The sequence below is a fragment of the Solea senegalensis genome, linkage group LG12, assembly GCF_019176455.1.
Source record: "Solea senegalensis isolate Sse05_10M linkage group LG12, IFAPA_SoseM_1, whole genome shotgun sequence".
NCBI lineage: Eukaryota > Metazoa > Chordata > Actinopteri > Pleuronectiformes > Soleidae > Solea > Solea senegalensis.
Window position 1 is genome coordinate 9,031,495 of NC_058032.1, and position 14,805 is coordinate 9,046,299.

The 14,805-nt window shown below is 39.9% G+C and overlaps 2 protein-coding genes across 3 annotated transcripts; one reads left to right on the top strand and one right to left on the bottom strand.

Moving 5' to 3' along the window:
* Positions 1 to 142: 142 nt before the first annotated feature.
* si:ch73-335m24.2 (protein eva-1 homolog C) lies at positions 143 to 5,635 on the bottom strand. Of its 2 annotated transcripts, XM_044040919.1 has the most exons (8): positions 5,440 to 5,635; positions 3,638 to 3,846; positions 3,413 to 3,536; positions 2,612 to 2,764; positions 2,058 to 2,201; positions 1,894 to 1,965; positions 1,726 to 1,806; positions 143 to 1,100 (listed from the first exon to the last, which is right to left on the bottom strand). In XM_044040919.1, exons 1-8 carry the CDS (start codon positions 5,522 to 5,524, stop codon positions 727 to 729), a joined length of 1,242 nt encoding a protein of 413 aa, XP_043896854.1. In that variant the 5' UTR covers positions 5,525 to 5,635; the 3' UTR covers positions 143 to 726. The 2 variants fall into 2 exon arrangements, with proteins under 2 accessions (XP_043896854.1, XP_043896855.1); XM_044040920.1 differs by lacking the exon at positions 1,726 to 1,806 and having other exon boundaries at positions 5,440 to 5,632.
* A 3,740-nt stretch (positions 5,636 to 9,375) lies between these two features.
* clic2 (chloride intracellular channel 2) lies at positions 9,376 to 14,749 on the top strand. The gene is made up of 6 exons (XM_044040921.1): positions 9,376 to 9,647; positions 11,450 to 11,559; positions 12,185 to 12,310; positions 12,396 to 12,496; positions 13,538 to 13,719; positions 14,176 to 14,749. Exons 1-6 carry the CDS (start codon positions 9,594 to 9,596, stop codon positions 14,335 to 14,337), a joined length of 735 nt encoding a protein of 244 aa, XP_043896856.1. The 5' UTR covers positions 9,376 to 9,593; the 3' UTR covers positions 14,338 to 14,749.
* The last annotated feature ends 56 nt before the right edge of the window (positions 14,750 to 14,805 follow it).

The following is a 14,805-nucleotide window of genomic DNA, read 5'->3' on the forward strand; positions in this document are numbered from 1 at the left end:
GGTATTGGCACGACTCAGCACTTTCTTTTGCTTTTTTCCATCCGCCATATTTCAGTTCAGTGACGATTCTGTGAACAGTGATTCAGTACACAGAAAACTTCCTTAGTTCTATTATTGAACATATGAATTATATACACCAGTCTAACTGCATTGGTACAATTTTATTATTGACCACATTATTAGTAACACCTGTACAATCTCCATTCTCAACAATGTCACTGCCCTAATATCTGTCCTTAAAGACCATATAAATGTAACGGTCGGTTGTTGGTGACAGTGTCAGACATATGGAAATTCAATTACATTGAATTGACCTCGATTTGTTGGAAGTTAGTGAAATTTTTTTTAATTACTTGTTTTGCCAAATTAGTGTGATATTTGGGGGTGGAGCAGTAACACCGTTGAATACACCATTACATATGAGCTCATCTGTAATATGTTCTATGAAAGTTTACACTATATACTGGCCTCACCATTTCTACATCATTGTCCTACAATCAAATGTAGGCGACAAATAAAGATGAAATTAATTCACAGAACATTATGGTGAAGCTGATTAACTAGTATGTTACGTCTTTACGTCGTTACGTCATTTGTCTCATGACATTTTATTAAGGATGTATGGAGCGCAGAGATAAGTAAAACAAATACCTGTGCATTACATCTGTCTGCATCTTAAATTTTACAGCAGAGTGTGCTGTAACCTTCACCAGTGCACGAACACTGTCAATTATTGTAGGTTTTAATCATGTGAATGGCGTAAGGGCTGGAGTCTTCATGTGGCCAAATGTCTCCGTTGGGCAGGTCCCGCCTCTGCTCCAGCCCACGATCAACCATCTCTAGTGCGAGCGTGGATGGGCTGAAGATGTCCGTCGTGTGGTGGGACTTTGTGAGACGACAGAAGGACGACGTGTCCGAGATCTCGTCGTCGTAAAGGTCCACCATGAGCTCCTTGCGCTCCTTGCGAGATTCTTTCAGCTCGAAAACCAGATCTTTGACGTCTCTCACTAGCGTGGAGCGCAGGCCAAACAGACAGAGCAGGAAAACCAGACCGGCACAAATGCCAGACACAAAGTACAGAGCCACCTTCTCTGGTAGACCTGGGGAAATTAGTTTGATGAAAAGTACATACTGTAGATGTCTGCAACAAGTTTCCCATCAGAGGAACCAACAATCACAGTTGCAGTGAGTATGATGTATGTGGTTTGGGGTGATCATGTGGTGTTTAACTAAAAAGGAAACAAAAAAACCTTCAAAAACTTCAACTCAAAACAGGTAAATGTTTACAGAGATGTGTTGATGTAAGGCATTTTGATAACACAGTTGAAAACACAAATTGTACTGTACTGAAAAGTGTGTCGAAAAGCCAGGAATTCGTCTGACAATTTATGGTTTCCTGTGGACAGAAGTTTCCATTTGGATGGATCATTAGGCACAGAAATGGTGAAAAGGCACATTAAACAAGGTTGTATTACTTACACCTTTTAAAAGCTTCCTGAATGCACACTAACACTGACACTGTATACAAATATACAGGTATTATACAAAACCATCAAAGGAAGCCTGGTGTAGAGGCTTGGAGGAGGACGACATTGAGGATATGAAAAGGGTTAGAGGGACTCTGATTGTGAACTAATTTAACATATTTTCAAAAACTATAAAATATAATCTCTCTAGCAATAACAAAGTTTGTATCCTGAAGTCTATAAGCATCTGTGCACATACCCCATATTTTTTCAAAGATCTCCAGAGAGTTGGTTAAGAGCACATTTTGAGGCCTGTAGGTGGGGCCAGTGTACCATCCACCTGCAGGTGAGAGGGGTCTGGGCTCAGACACCAGTCTAACTCTGCTGCATGCTTTCAAGCCCACATAATCCAGTCCTGCACTCTTACCGTGCGTGTAGTCCGAAATCAAGAACGGATCCACTGACCCTCGACCCACGTCTTCCAGGAGATACTGAGGAACTAAGGATTAAATGAGATGGTTTTGTTTTTTTTTTACATAATGGTACAAGTCATATTGCCTCGGTCATGAGCACTAACATCCTGTCACTTACCACAAGTGAAGGAGACCCGCAGGTGTTTCCTGGTGCCGGGGAAACACGGGTCCCCAAAGGTCTGAATGTCAGCCAGGACTGAACAGTTGGCTCGACCGTGACATCTGCGCGACACCTTCCTCAGAGCCAAAGGTGACAGACACTCTGTCAGAGACAAATCAATAAATGAAAAGAAATGAATTCACAAAATTCTGAAGAGAACAGTTGCACTAAGTTAATCACCAGTTTTATTTATCTTGCAAAATTCCTAACTTTTATGACTGCATTATAAGACAGTGGTTCCCAAACTGGGAGGTGCTTTGAAGTCAATGATCTACGCAAATGAGGCATGCAGCAAATGTTTGTGAAAGGAGTAGCAGGTACATTTCTATTCTATTTCCACAATTAAAAAGTTGGTCAGTTGACATATGTATCCAGTTAAAGTTAGGTCAGATAGTTTCATCCCATGACAGGAAAAAGTTTGGGAACCACTGTTCTAATAGATAACTAGGTCACATTAGTAATTTACTGGCCACGTCAATACACAAATGACATTTGTTCCACTATGTGTCCACCCATGTCAGTGTGTGATGCAGGTTCCTGAGGACAGTAGGGACTGCCGTGCAGAAGGTGTCCAAATGTGGCAGAGTAGATGGCGAGGACAGTCTCATTTTTACACATCAGCCTCAGACGCTCATTTTCACACACCAGTCTTGTGCGATGGTGTTCTAAAAAAAACAAAACAAACAAAAATAAGCACAGCACAAGTAGAATGAGTTGGTGAACACACACAAAGCAGGCACGGGGCACCGTCCCTCGATCCATCCCCAGATTTGAAACAGCAACTCTCTGGTTGCTAGCCCAATTCCTTTCCTCTTGGCCACAGCATATGTTCTATTGTTCCTGTGCTTCTTTTCCTGACATACTGTACATAATCCAGCATAGTAGACGTCATGTCTACTTGAATTACTAATGCTGTTGTTTTTGTTGCATTGTATGTGTGTCTTCACCATGTGGAAACTCCATGTTTCATTGTTTTCCTTTCAGTATTCACTCTGTGTGCATCCTATACCTCAAAGAAAACATGACAGAGACTGTTGTTTTTGGACGACCTGAGCAAGTGGACAACTGTGTCCACACTATTGGCCCTTTAGCTTCTCTTGCCCGTTCTCCTGTCAGAAACCTTGGTGTGATTTTGGACAGCTGCTTTAAACTAAACAAACAGATAAGTTCAGTCAAAATATATTTTTCCCTCTACGTCTCTTGGCAAAGATAAAACCTTACCTCCCTCCCTTCTCTCTGTCGTCTATAACAAGTGCAAAGTCACAAAGCATAGCAGCTTTACACAAATTACAGTGTCCAAACATCAGGCCTACCTGGTCTGCACTTGTAGGAGACTAGGAGGTACTTGCTGGTGAGTGGACATGGGTCCTGTCCAAAAACTGGACTGAAGACTGGGATGTGACAGGAATGCCGATCCTGACACTCGGACATAACTTTCTGCAATGGCAGGAAAACATGCTGATGCTGTCATCTGCAGCATGCACGAGTCACTCAGGAAAGAAAACACATTGAGATTACATTCATCACACTTCATGTACCTCGATAGCAACAGGTGAGGTGCAGGCTGTGTCCTCCTCCTCCACTGTCGCGTTAGCGTTTGCGGAGGGACATAGATACTGATTAGGAACACGTCGTCCATAGAAAGCAGACAAGACGGCCACGGACGTCCTGAAGGGACACTCGATGGTGAGTGTGCTTCCCTCGCATGCATGAGCCGTGTGGTTCTTCAAAATGGATTGAAGATAGTCTGAAAGAGCACATCATTCAACGCTGATTGCATGTCATTTAAGCTCGCCAATACCCAGCCAGACACAAGAGAAACTGGACAACATCCTGGAAGCATGTCTGATGCTTACGTCAGTAAATAAAAATATAATGTTATAGTAAGTCTGAAGACAGTGTTGCATTGATGTCATTGTCTCGTCCTTTTCCTTTTATGTTTTGTGTCATTATGTGACTATAGTACTACAGGATCAGGCCCCCGGCCAACACATCTTGATTTGAAACAATAACAATTATTTCACCATGATGGTAGCTATAAATACACAATTTAGACGTCCAGTATTGTTCACGTTGCTTTTTTTAGCCCGTGCAGCTCCTGATTGTCACTGGGTGGTGTCTCAGTCTCTGGGTGTAGCTGTCCAAGACGTTATTTGGACTATGACCACACATGCAAACATACACAACAATGAAACAGAGAGAGTGAAATGAAGTCTCCCCTCCCATGTGTGCTTCCTGTGTGTACGTGTCTGTAGTGAGGACAGATTTTGATTAAAATCTTTGTGAGGACATTTTGAATTTGTTGGCATTATCATGGCTGGTCTTCACAAATTTAAAGGTTTGTTTTTAAGGGGTTAGGACTTGCTTTTAGGAGTAGGGTTAGAATTTTTTTGGTTAAAGTTAGACATTTAGTTGATGGGTTAGGGTTATGGTTCTCTTATCTGGGCTGATTTATCTTACTGTCACATGTTAAAACATGTATTCCTAAACTGTAAACTTGAACAAACATATTGTAAGAACAAACAAACTATAAAAACCACAAATAACGACTTAAATTTCAAATTTCAACTAAAGAAAAAAAACAAATAGCTATATAATATATAAATAATAATAACAATAATAATAATAATAATAATAATAATAATAATAATGATAAAAATACTTGCCAGGATAAACAAAGGAGGGTGTGACATTCAAATGGAATTAAGGTGAAGACATATTTGGGTCAGGATCAGTGTCAGGGTCAGGGTTAGGCCAGTAATTATGGTTAAGGTTAGAGTTAGTCTCCAGCAAATTGATGTAAGTCAATGCAATGTGTGTGTGTGTGTAGCAGCGTAAACAAAGCAAAGAGGAGACAGTACCAGGCGCTCAGTCACAATGAACTATTATTAGGCCCTGAAGGCTGCAGCTTCACATCAGATCGAGATACACAGAACTTCTCACAACAGTGGCGTGTAAGTAAGACAAAAGATACCATCGGCCATGTCTGAATATGTCATTTCTCACTATAATGTTATATGAGTCATACATTCCAGAGGTCAAAAACCGCTCTACGACTTATAAATTCAACCCTACTGTGTTTAATTTGTCACCATGGGAGTATCTTGTCCTGCCCTGTGGAGATCTAAGATCACGATCCAGTGTGTCGCCTCTCATTCTGATTCTCAATCTCTCTCAGCAAGAGCTGCACCAGCTGTTTGTGGAGCAGGATGTGCAGATAAATCAAGGAATGTTGAAAGTCCTCCTTTCCTTTTACACAAAACCTGAAAAGTAACTGGTCAGCATTTTAACTTTATCTGACAAACTCATGCAGTTATTAAAAAAAAAAAGAGGCACTTACGAGAGAAGTCAGGGGCTTCGTGTGTCATGTGTATCCTCAGAGCCAGAAGGCAGAAAGCCAAGCCGAAAATCCATGGTACTGTCATTGTGCAGTATATCTGCACAATGACAGACCCCTGGGTTTTGTTGTGTGTGAGTTGCTGTTCAATTAACTGCCTGGGAGATGGCGATATAGGTCAATGGTGCCATTGTGTTTACAAGAAACAGCCTCCCTTCTTTTGCAGTTAAAAAAAATAAATAAATAAATAAATAAATCACACTAACAACTGAACCTTTTGAGTTTGGGATATTTACAGGTCACAGTATATGGAAAAACACAAGAGTTCTGCCTAGTTTCAGTTTCAGGTTGCATCGTTACTGTGATCAATATCACCTGTTTCCCTGCTGTCAAAACAGCTGTGGTGCATCATTCAATATCAAAGGAAATATTGGAAACAACAACAACAACACTACATCGTCAAGTGAATTCACTGCAGAGCAGCAGCAGTGGCTCGCCGACATGTTTTTTTATGATGGTGTTGGAAGGATAACATCTTGGCCTAACCTGTTTGCATGGGGGTGTGTGTGTGTGTGTGTGTAGGGGTGTGCATTGGCAAAAATCAAGACTCATTGTCATGGAGTCGTCAACAGAGAGGGTCTTGTTCATGGAGATAAGGCACTTTTTTCCAGGAGGTCACTTCCAGTGGCTGTGTTTGTGTGTGTGTGACCTGTGGAGATATGTGTATCTCTCTCCGGGTTTTCCTTTCTTTTTTGTCCATAGCAGAGGAAGTGAAAGAGCTAGTCATTTTCCAGGATTGCTCAGGAAATCGGAGCTCTCTGCTCCGTCTGATTTAGCTGGTTTCAGTTTACTATAAAGGCTGTGATTTTAAACTTAATTCATCCACTCTTTCTCAAAGCTCTGTGAGAGCCGCAAGGTCATAATAGTTTCGGATCTTTTTAGTTAGTTTTAATTAGGTTTTAGTTTAGGTTTTTTATTTTTTGTAAATGCTTGGTTTTGGTTTAGTTTTTATTCATTTTAGTGTTAGTGTTTTTTGTAATATGGAGTATTTGCCAGGTGCATTATTCAAAAAGGTCACGATATGTATTGTGTGTCATAAAAACCCAGCAAAAGATGCCATTTTAGAAGTCTGAAAAATGACGAATGAATGAATGAAAGTGAAAAATGAGTAAATGACAATAGAGACACATGAACAACATAACTAATAGTAATAAATAATCCTCATAAGACACTTCACATTGTTGTTTGTGAGTCAGGTGCCTAAGGAGCTCAAGCTGAGGATAAACATGGGCAAAATTTAAAAAAACAATAAAAGATTAAAGGTTCAATTCACTTAGATGAACCAACTCGACCCAATTAACTACATAACAAATATAATGTTGAACTTGCATGGTCTTATGTCCAACATTGTAAACTGAAAACATTTTTTTTAACTCTAGGTTGTATAATAACCTTAAATCGCTGTTGCCATAGCAGCCTAACACCAACACATAACTCAGCTCAGGATATTATCAGTTGATTGCAGTCATGGTGAATCAAAATTTCTGTCCAGCGCCCCGGTCATTTATGACACCAGCTCAAAGAAACACTCCCACTGTAGCCGTCAGTGGAGCGAACGCTATAATAATAATCTGCGGATGATTCTGAAGGGAAAGACCACGTTTTAATCATGTGTGAGCGGGAGTGTGTGACACTCCCACCTTATACTCCTGAAAAATTCAATTTACCTCCCATTGGCAATGTCAACACAAGTGACTCATGTTTCATTGGAACCGCCTGCTCTGGTTGTCTTTAAGGAGAGGCTGAGCCAACACATGGACAGGGAGCTTTCTTGACTTGGGTTAGGGTTTATTGACATTTGAAAGAAAAGCAGTGGATGTTTTCTCTGTTATTCATCATATTTTTGCTTGGAATATTGGCATCATGGATTCATATTTTTTAATTTAATCCTCCTTGTCAGAGATACAAATTCCCCAAATTATCTTATAAGATAAATGAGGCACAGAGCCAAGTACCCACTGAAGTGTTTTCTTTCTAAATTCCTTGTAATCTGTTGCATCATATTGCCTAATTGTTTTGGGGAAGTCTACACCACACTTTGAGTATTTTGACATAAAATTCCCCTTTCCCTGTTTCCTGTAAGTGATCATATTTACAAAAAACACTGAAGCGAGCCTCCAGTCCCCAAATCTCGGAGGGCATAAGAAAACAGTTATCTGTCACATTCATACGTTATGTTTTTCTGAACACATTAATTAACATACCCATGAAATACCTCAAGGAATAATCAAATCCTTCCCTCACAGCATGGTACAAAAAAGAGTGGTAATGTAACATAATAAACCAGGTACAAAAGACAAAAGAGTAATATCATTTTATGTTATGACTGATGATGCTATGGATTCTAGGTTAACAAATAAAAATGTGCTTTTTTTGTAGTTTCAATGTCCAGTGTAAAACTTAAGGTGAGATTATTTCCATTTGGCAGAAATGGAGGTATAAAATAATAAAATACTTTATTTATTTTAAATTCACAAATAATCACCTAATAGTTTGAATTGATGTTTTTTTTTTTATATATCTGGAGTCAGGTCAGCTCTATGAAGGCCACTATTTTGCACCACCATGTTTTTATAATCGCTCACAATGGACAAGGGGTTTGATTCCAGGCTCCACTAGTCTACAGTACAAGACACTTAACCGCCTGACATAGGTGCACTGTATGTATGTATGACAAGAAAAACACTAAAACATTCCCATTACAGGTAAACCTCTTATACTCTATAAGTTACTCATAAGATGAACAGCAACTTACATGATGTAAACTATAAGAAGTAAAAGTATTCTTTGCAGAAATTTGGCCACTGTGACTTTCAAACGGTTTCAAACGCAACATCATTGAAATATTATGCCCATGTTCATTCATGTGTATGAATTTGACGGCAGCTGATTGAGCTAATGATGATAAGTATGCAGAAGACTGTATAACTTTGAAAGTATGTTCTCAGATACTATGCATTTTAACATTCCTGTAGCTAAAGCAAATATGTCACACAGACTGAGCTACTTGTTCCCAGTGTTATGGCATTATTGAAACATGAGTCAAACATTATTCTTGATTCATTCACTTGAATGCAGCTGACTATGCAAATAACATTAACAACAATAATACTACTACTAATACTAATACTAGTGTGTTGTCTTTCTTTGAATGAGGGAGGAACAAGCATGGTAGCATTGTTTTCTGCTTCGGAAAAACACAATGCCAGGTTTTTCCCCCCCTTCAAGGAGGAAACTGCGTTAAAATATCCCAGACACACCTCCCACATGTTTATCACTACACAGGAGACAATCAGAGCCAGAGTAACTGGAGCGTTAGGACTATTTGAGCAGAATAAATAACAAAACAAACATTTTCTGTGCTTTTCAGGCTGGACGTGACGATGAGAACATAGGGGAGCTGTCCTTTCTGCAGCTGACTACGCAAATAATAATAATGATAATGTATTGATATGATAATACACAGAGAGATATTCATTTCATTTATCTTTAAGTGTAGTAAAAACATTTTAATAGAAAATGCAACCTTTAACCAATGCCTTCTTAACACTCCTGTTGTATAATAAAACACTGTGCTTCAGATGTGAGGCTGAAAGCTACTTTCTCTCATAAATGAAACGAGGTGTTGCTGCTCTCTTGGCCACAGTGGCTGCAGTGTATATCAACAACAGCCATCCTGTGAAGAAAAGTGAATTATTTGAGCTCCTAAATGAATCACCTACATGTCCGTGTTATTGGCGTGCTGTGTTATAACAGTATATGCAAAGGGATCTATCTATTTTAAGCACTTTTCCTCACAGATGTTGATTTATAAGAGCGTGCACCCCGCCCATCTCTCTCTGTGGATCCTCCCCTCTCCTTCTGACTTGTAAAGTATGTTCAGAGCGATAGCCTCCAAGGAGCTCTCAGACAAAACACAAGCAGCTGGGAGGTGTTTCACTTTTACTCTTGACATCCATGACCATAACGGCACTTGAAGCCAGCCTAACTAATCAGTTTCCTTTTCAGCTGGGTGGATATTTTCAGGGACACACACAGAGCCACTGACTGAAGGAGAGAATTTGATTGGATTTTAAGTAATAATAATTTGGGACAAGATGGCACTGCGGCAGAACTCTGACAAAGAGCCAACCATTGAGTTGTTCATTAAGGTCAGTCATTTCTTCTTTTTTATTATTATTGTAACTTAACAAGGGAGAGTCAGCTGTGACACAGCAGGCAGCTTTAGATGTTTATCTGACTGATACAAACACACTCACTTATGAGTGCTGTAAACGGGCAGGGATCATCATCAATCAGAGGTCAACTCTCATTCTGATGGGCGCTGTCTCCAGACACCACATGTTACAGATGGCTGAGGTGTTTGTTTTCCCCTCGCTGAAGGTCACAGCAGCAGCACGGTTTTTTATCAGTGACGTCTGCTGTGACACTGAGACACGCGTCCATCTTATCACCGAGTGTCCAGAAGGAGCAGAGAGCGGCGCAGGGTGGCTGGCGCCCCCAAGCCTGGAGCGGACACACCCACTTTTACTAATGCACACTTCAGATACAGCAGAGGTGGAAAGAGTACTGAGATATTGTACTCAAAAAGTAAAAGTGCCACAATTTTTGATGACATTTTACTGAAGTAGAAGTAAGTAAAAGTACTGGTTGAAAAATGTCAAAGTAAAAAAAAGTAGCTATTTACTCAGATACTCAGTAAAAGTTACATTTATTCAGTAAAAGTTCCTTTTTTTAAACAAGGTTGGGCTTCTTCCTTGTGTCATGCAAAAAGGACAAGGGGACAATCTTACGTGAATTGTTTTACTGACAAAATACAAAATGACTCGGGGCCTTTCTCGCTTTAGAAACATGGCAGCCTCCACCAAGCAAGGCCCTTAAAGTAAAGTACATATTAAAGACTTATTCTATGGCAATGAGTGAAGTATGTTTAAAAGTATTTTTAGATTTTAAAGTAAATCAGGGGCCTGAAACCTGCTCTAGAGCCATATGTGGCTCTTCAGCCACTCCGCAGTGGCTCTTGAAATGGTTTATTTTATTTTATTTACATTTTGACACCATCTTACTGACATCTTACTGACATCAAGGTCACAAATGCTTTACACAAAAAACCTACTCAATTACAGCAATGCCAGTAAATGTAATTCATTACCTTCCACCTCTGAGATGGACAGTAAAATATGTACCAAGATGTTCACACAGTCTAGCCATCCATTACTTCAACAATTGTTCTATTTCTTGATTGAACACAGATGTGTTTTTTTTTGATGATATCAGTGCAGAAATGTTACAAACGTTTAAAGGTCAAAAGAAGCTCAAAACACAGGAGACAGTGGATTAACTCGGTAAATGAAACATTCGACACTCCAAGGAATTAAATGCCAAGGAATAGCATGTCATTTGGTGGGTTTTATTGTTTGAGTTTGAAGAGAAGATTCACTAAATAGTATGAATTTATAGCCATTACTCTGTTGGAGTATCTCAGCATAATGACTGGAAACAAGGGGGAAATAGTTAGTGTGGACTCAGAAGGCAGGAAATTACTCTATAATCACTGTTTAGTGCCAGGAAAAAGTGTTTGGTACAGATTATTCCATTATTATTTTATGAATTCAACAATTTATGTGGTTTCCATATTATTATATGTAAATAATTTCCTCCTTTTTAACATGTAGTAAGATCAGTCAGGGGTTTTAATTTGAACACAGACTGACTGTGTTGTCATTCATTGAATGAAGGGGGAACGAGCATGGTAGCATTGTTTTCTGCTTCAGAAAAACACAATGCCCGTTTTTTTTCCCCCTTCGAGGAGGAAACTGCCTTAAAATATCCCAGACACACCTCCCACATGTTTATTACTACACAAGAGAATCAGAATCACAGCAACTGGAGCGTTAGGGACAGTTTGAAGAGGAATGTAAATAACAAATGTTACATTTTCTGTGCTTTTCAGGCTGGACACGACGGCGAGAACGTGGGGAACTGTCCCTTCTGCCAAAGGCTCTTCATGGTCCTGTGGCTGAAGGGAGTGAAGTTTACAGTGACCACAGTTGACATGAGGAAGTAAGCAGCTCTATGCTCTGGCACAAACACTTCCTGAGCATCTGGACGCAGGGACTTTCTTTCTTTCACTTACTCACACACAGAACACTTATTAAGAAGCAATCAAGCGAGAAATTGAGAACTTCTTCTTCTTCTTTAGTAATTCAAACCATTGCTCACTTGTCAATGAATGTGTGTGTGTTGCTCACCCTGTCCAGGAGAAGTTAAAGGGGTGGAATCTGTGACACGTACAAAGAGCTCTGTGTCGCTTTAAGCAAACAAACACCCTCTTTAATCGAACCTGTATTGTGTGAAGTTCTCAGGGTCATTACCCGTGAGCAAATAAGTTCAGGAAACTTTGAAAGGATGTTGATAATTGAGTGATTCAGAACACACACACACACACACACACACACACACACACACACACACACACACACACAGAGTGGCCCTCTGAAATAGGCAGCCACTCCCAGCACACTGTTTTTATAACTAAACCAACATGTTTGAAATCATTCATCCTGAGTGGAACATATAATATTGACAACACCGCTATCTACATAACTCAGTTGATAAGAGTCTAGTTGTGGCACTGAAGGACGACTACATGTCCAACTCGTCCAACTTTCCGTGTCCATCTTTCAAGGAAGCCGGCAGAGCTCAAGGACCTGGCTCCAGGGACGAACCCTCCTTTTCTCCTCTTCAATGGCACACTCAAAACAGACTTCATCAAGATCGAGGAGTTCCTTGAACAAACACTGGCCCCTCCCAGGTACCGCCACACCCCGTCATTATGCAGCAGTGCAAATATATATAAGTGAAGTGTGCGTGTGGTGAACGTGGTGTCTCCTCTGTAGGTATCCTCATCTCAGCCCGCTGAACAAAGAGTCCTTTGACGTGGGCGCTGACATTTTTGCAAAGTTCTCCGCTTTCATCAAAAACAGCCCCAATAATGCCAGTAAGAAAGGTTTCTTATGGCTTGTCGAACACATGGCAACTCTTATTGGTTTCTCCTAAATCTATCAAAGCCAGTGAAGGAAAGTAACTGAATATAACTTCATCATCTTGAGTCTTGTACAATTACAAAAACGTATCATCTGTTCTTATGTTCAATTTCAATGTCCTCCTGAATCTGACTTTTTTATTATTATTTTTAATTCATATTAATATTTGCTAAAAATGTGTCACATATGGAAATAAGGAAAGCCATTCGCAAAACATTGAAATTAAGTCATGTGTACACGAACAAAGTTCTGTCCATCTTTGCATCCACACTCTTTCTCAAGCATGAACTACATAAAATGTATCCATAAAACACTGTTATTTATTTCAAAGTGGGTCACTTTTATGTTAAGAAATAAACGTACGGACTCAAATAAATCCACAAAGTTCTGTGGTTTATTTCAAGGTATAGGCCTCTGTTTCCTTTGCTAACTGGTTAAAAACAGCAGTTTTCTTTTCGTAGGCTTTAGATTTCACTCATTTTATGGGTCAAATAGGTTGTGGAGGGTCCAGATTAACTATATTTAGGTGGAGAGGGGGTCAGAAATGGCTCTCCTGATTCTCGAGGTTGTCCTAAACTGAACAAGCAATGACCTGTAAATGTTAACGCATGATTAGTTTAAGCCAGTTATCAGTCCCTCTGCACCTATCCTGCAAAATCTTTTCCTTACCTTCCTAATGTGTTGGAGAACATGTGTAATCAAACAAAAATCCAAACACAGTGGTCAAAATGGCAGCCTCTGCAGAGCTGACCCAGTTCCTGATATAAATATAAAAGGCTCATTCTGGGCTCATAAAAAACAAGAATGCAATCAGGTGTTGTACACCTAAGGATTTGCTTATTTTATCTCCAATTTCTGCCAAATAAAAAACTACAAGTAACCAAATAGACCTTTAAATTGAACATAGATATTTGGGTAAATGTAAAACAATTTTTGGCCACCTGTGGCCAAACTGCATTAGTACAAACCTCTCTCTGTGTTTTCTCATCCTCCAGTCCAAGAAAAGAACCTGCTGCGGGAGTTCAAACGTCTGGATAATTACCTGAACTCTCCTCTCCCGGAGGAAATTGACCACAACTCACGAGAAACGATCGGCATCTCCAAGCGCAAGTTCCTGGACGGCGACCGCCTCACCTTAGCTGACTGCAACCTGCTGCCCAAACTCCATGTTATCAGGGTGAGGCGCTGCAGCCGTAGAGAAATGTTTGGTATTCTGGTTCAGAAATGTCTCCACTTTATGTCCACTCACACACTTTGGAGGAAAACACTGTACTTTTTCCACGCCACAGCATTTATTTGAAGCCCTGGATTATTATTAGGATTATGTTCACACCAACACCAAGTTGGAAGTAACAAATGTGGATAATCTACAGTGAAGTAAAAGGCCGCAGTATTCTCCTTTGGCAATAATATAGTTTTAAAAGCGACTTATGGATTGTTTTTTTACCTTAATACAGTGTTTCCCAACCCTGGTCCTCAGGGAACGTTGCTCTGCCTGTTTTAGATTTTGCCCTGCTCCAACACACCTGATTCAGATGAACAGCTCGTTATCAGGCTTCTGCAGAACTTGGTGACGAGCTGACCATTTGAATCATATAAGCCTAATCATATCATGCCTTCCCATTTATTGCAGGTTGCCGCTAAGAAGTACTGTGACTTTGACATTCCCCGCCAGTTCACCGGTGTGTGGCGATACCTGGAAAACGCCTCTGACAGAGACGAGTTCAAACAGACGTGTCCCGCCGACATTGAAATCGAGAAAGCTTACTTCTCTGTGGCCAGCAAGAGGAATTAATAACCTTTAATATACTCTCTGTAATTCATGTCCTGCGTGGTTTCCCCTACCACCACCTCCACCCTGCCCACACAAGTGTAACCATTCATGATGATCTGTAGAGGGCGCTATAACCTCAAAAACCATAGCAACGGATTATACACTATTTGTAGTGAAAGCTGAAGCGGAAATGTGTTATTGTTTGTATGTATCCAATCGCTCACAGGTGTTTTTATGCCACACTGAAAAGGCCAAACGTGCAATTGTCTGTTGATGTAATTTAGCTGATTTTCTTTTTGTTCATAGTGTAAATATAAATATGTTTTCTTTTTTAATGATCAAAACACCCTCATTTAAGTATATCACAAATATTTCACAAATACAGTCTGATGTGATTAAATAATTTCACTGTCACAACAATAATAATAATTATTATTATTATAATAATAAACTAATTTGTCATAATCTTGATGTGTGTCTTCACTTTCC

Bases quoted from the DNA above. Each gene is read 5' to 3' on its own strand.
- si:ch73-335m24.2 (XM_044040919.1), bottom strand. From the start codon at position 5,524: ATGACAGTACCATGGATTTTCGGCTTGGCTTTCTGCCTTCTGGCTCTG. The intron at 2,202-2,611 runs GTGGACACATAG...TGTCTCTGACAG, and splicing joins TGCATCACACACTGACATGG to AGTGTCTGTCACCTTTGGCT. The intron at 1,966-2,057 runs GTAAGTGACAGG...TTTAATCCTTAG, and splicing joins GCGGGTCTCCTTCACTTGTG to TTCCTCAGTATCTCCTGGAA.
- clic2 (XM_044040921.1), top strand. From the start codon at position 9,594: ATGGCACTGCGGCAGAACTCTGACAAAGAGCCAACCATTGAGTTGTTC. The intron at 9,648-11,449 runs GTCAGTCATTTC...TGTGCTTTTCAG, and splicing joins CCATTGAGTTGTTCATTAAG to GCTGGACACGACGGCGAGAA. The intron at 12,497-13,537 runs GTAAGAAAGGTT...CTCATCCTCCAG, and splicing joins AAACAGCCCCAATAATGCCA to TCCAAGAAAAGAACCTGCTG.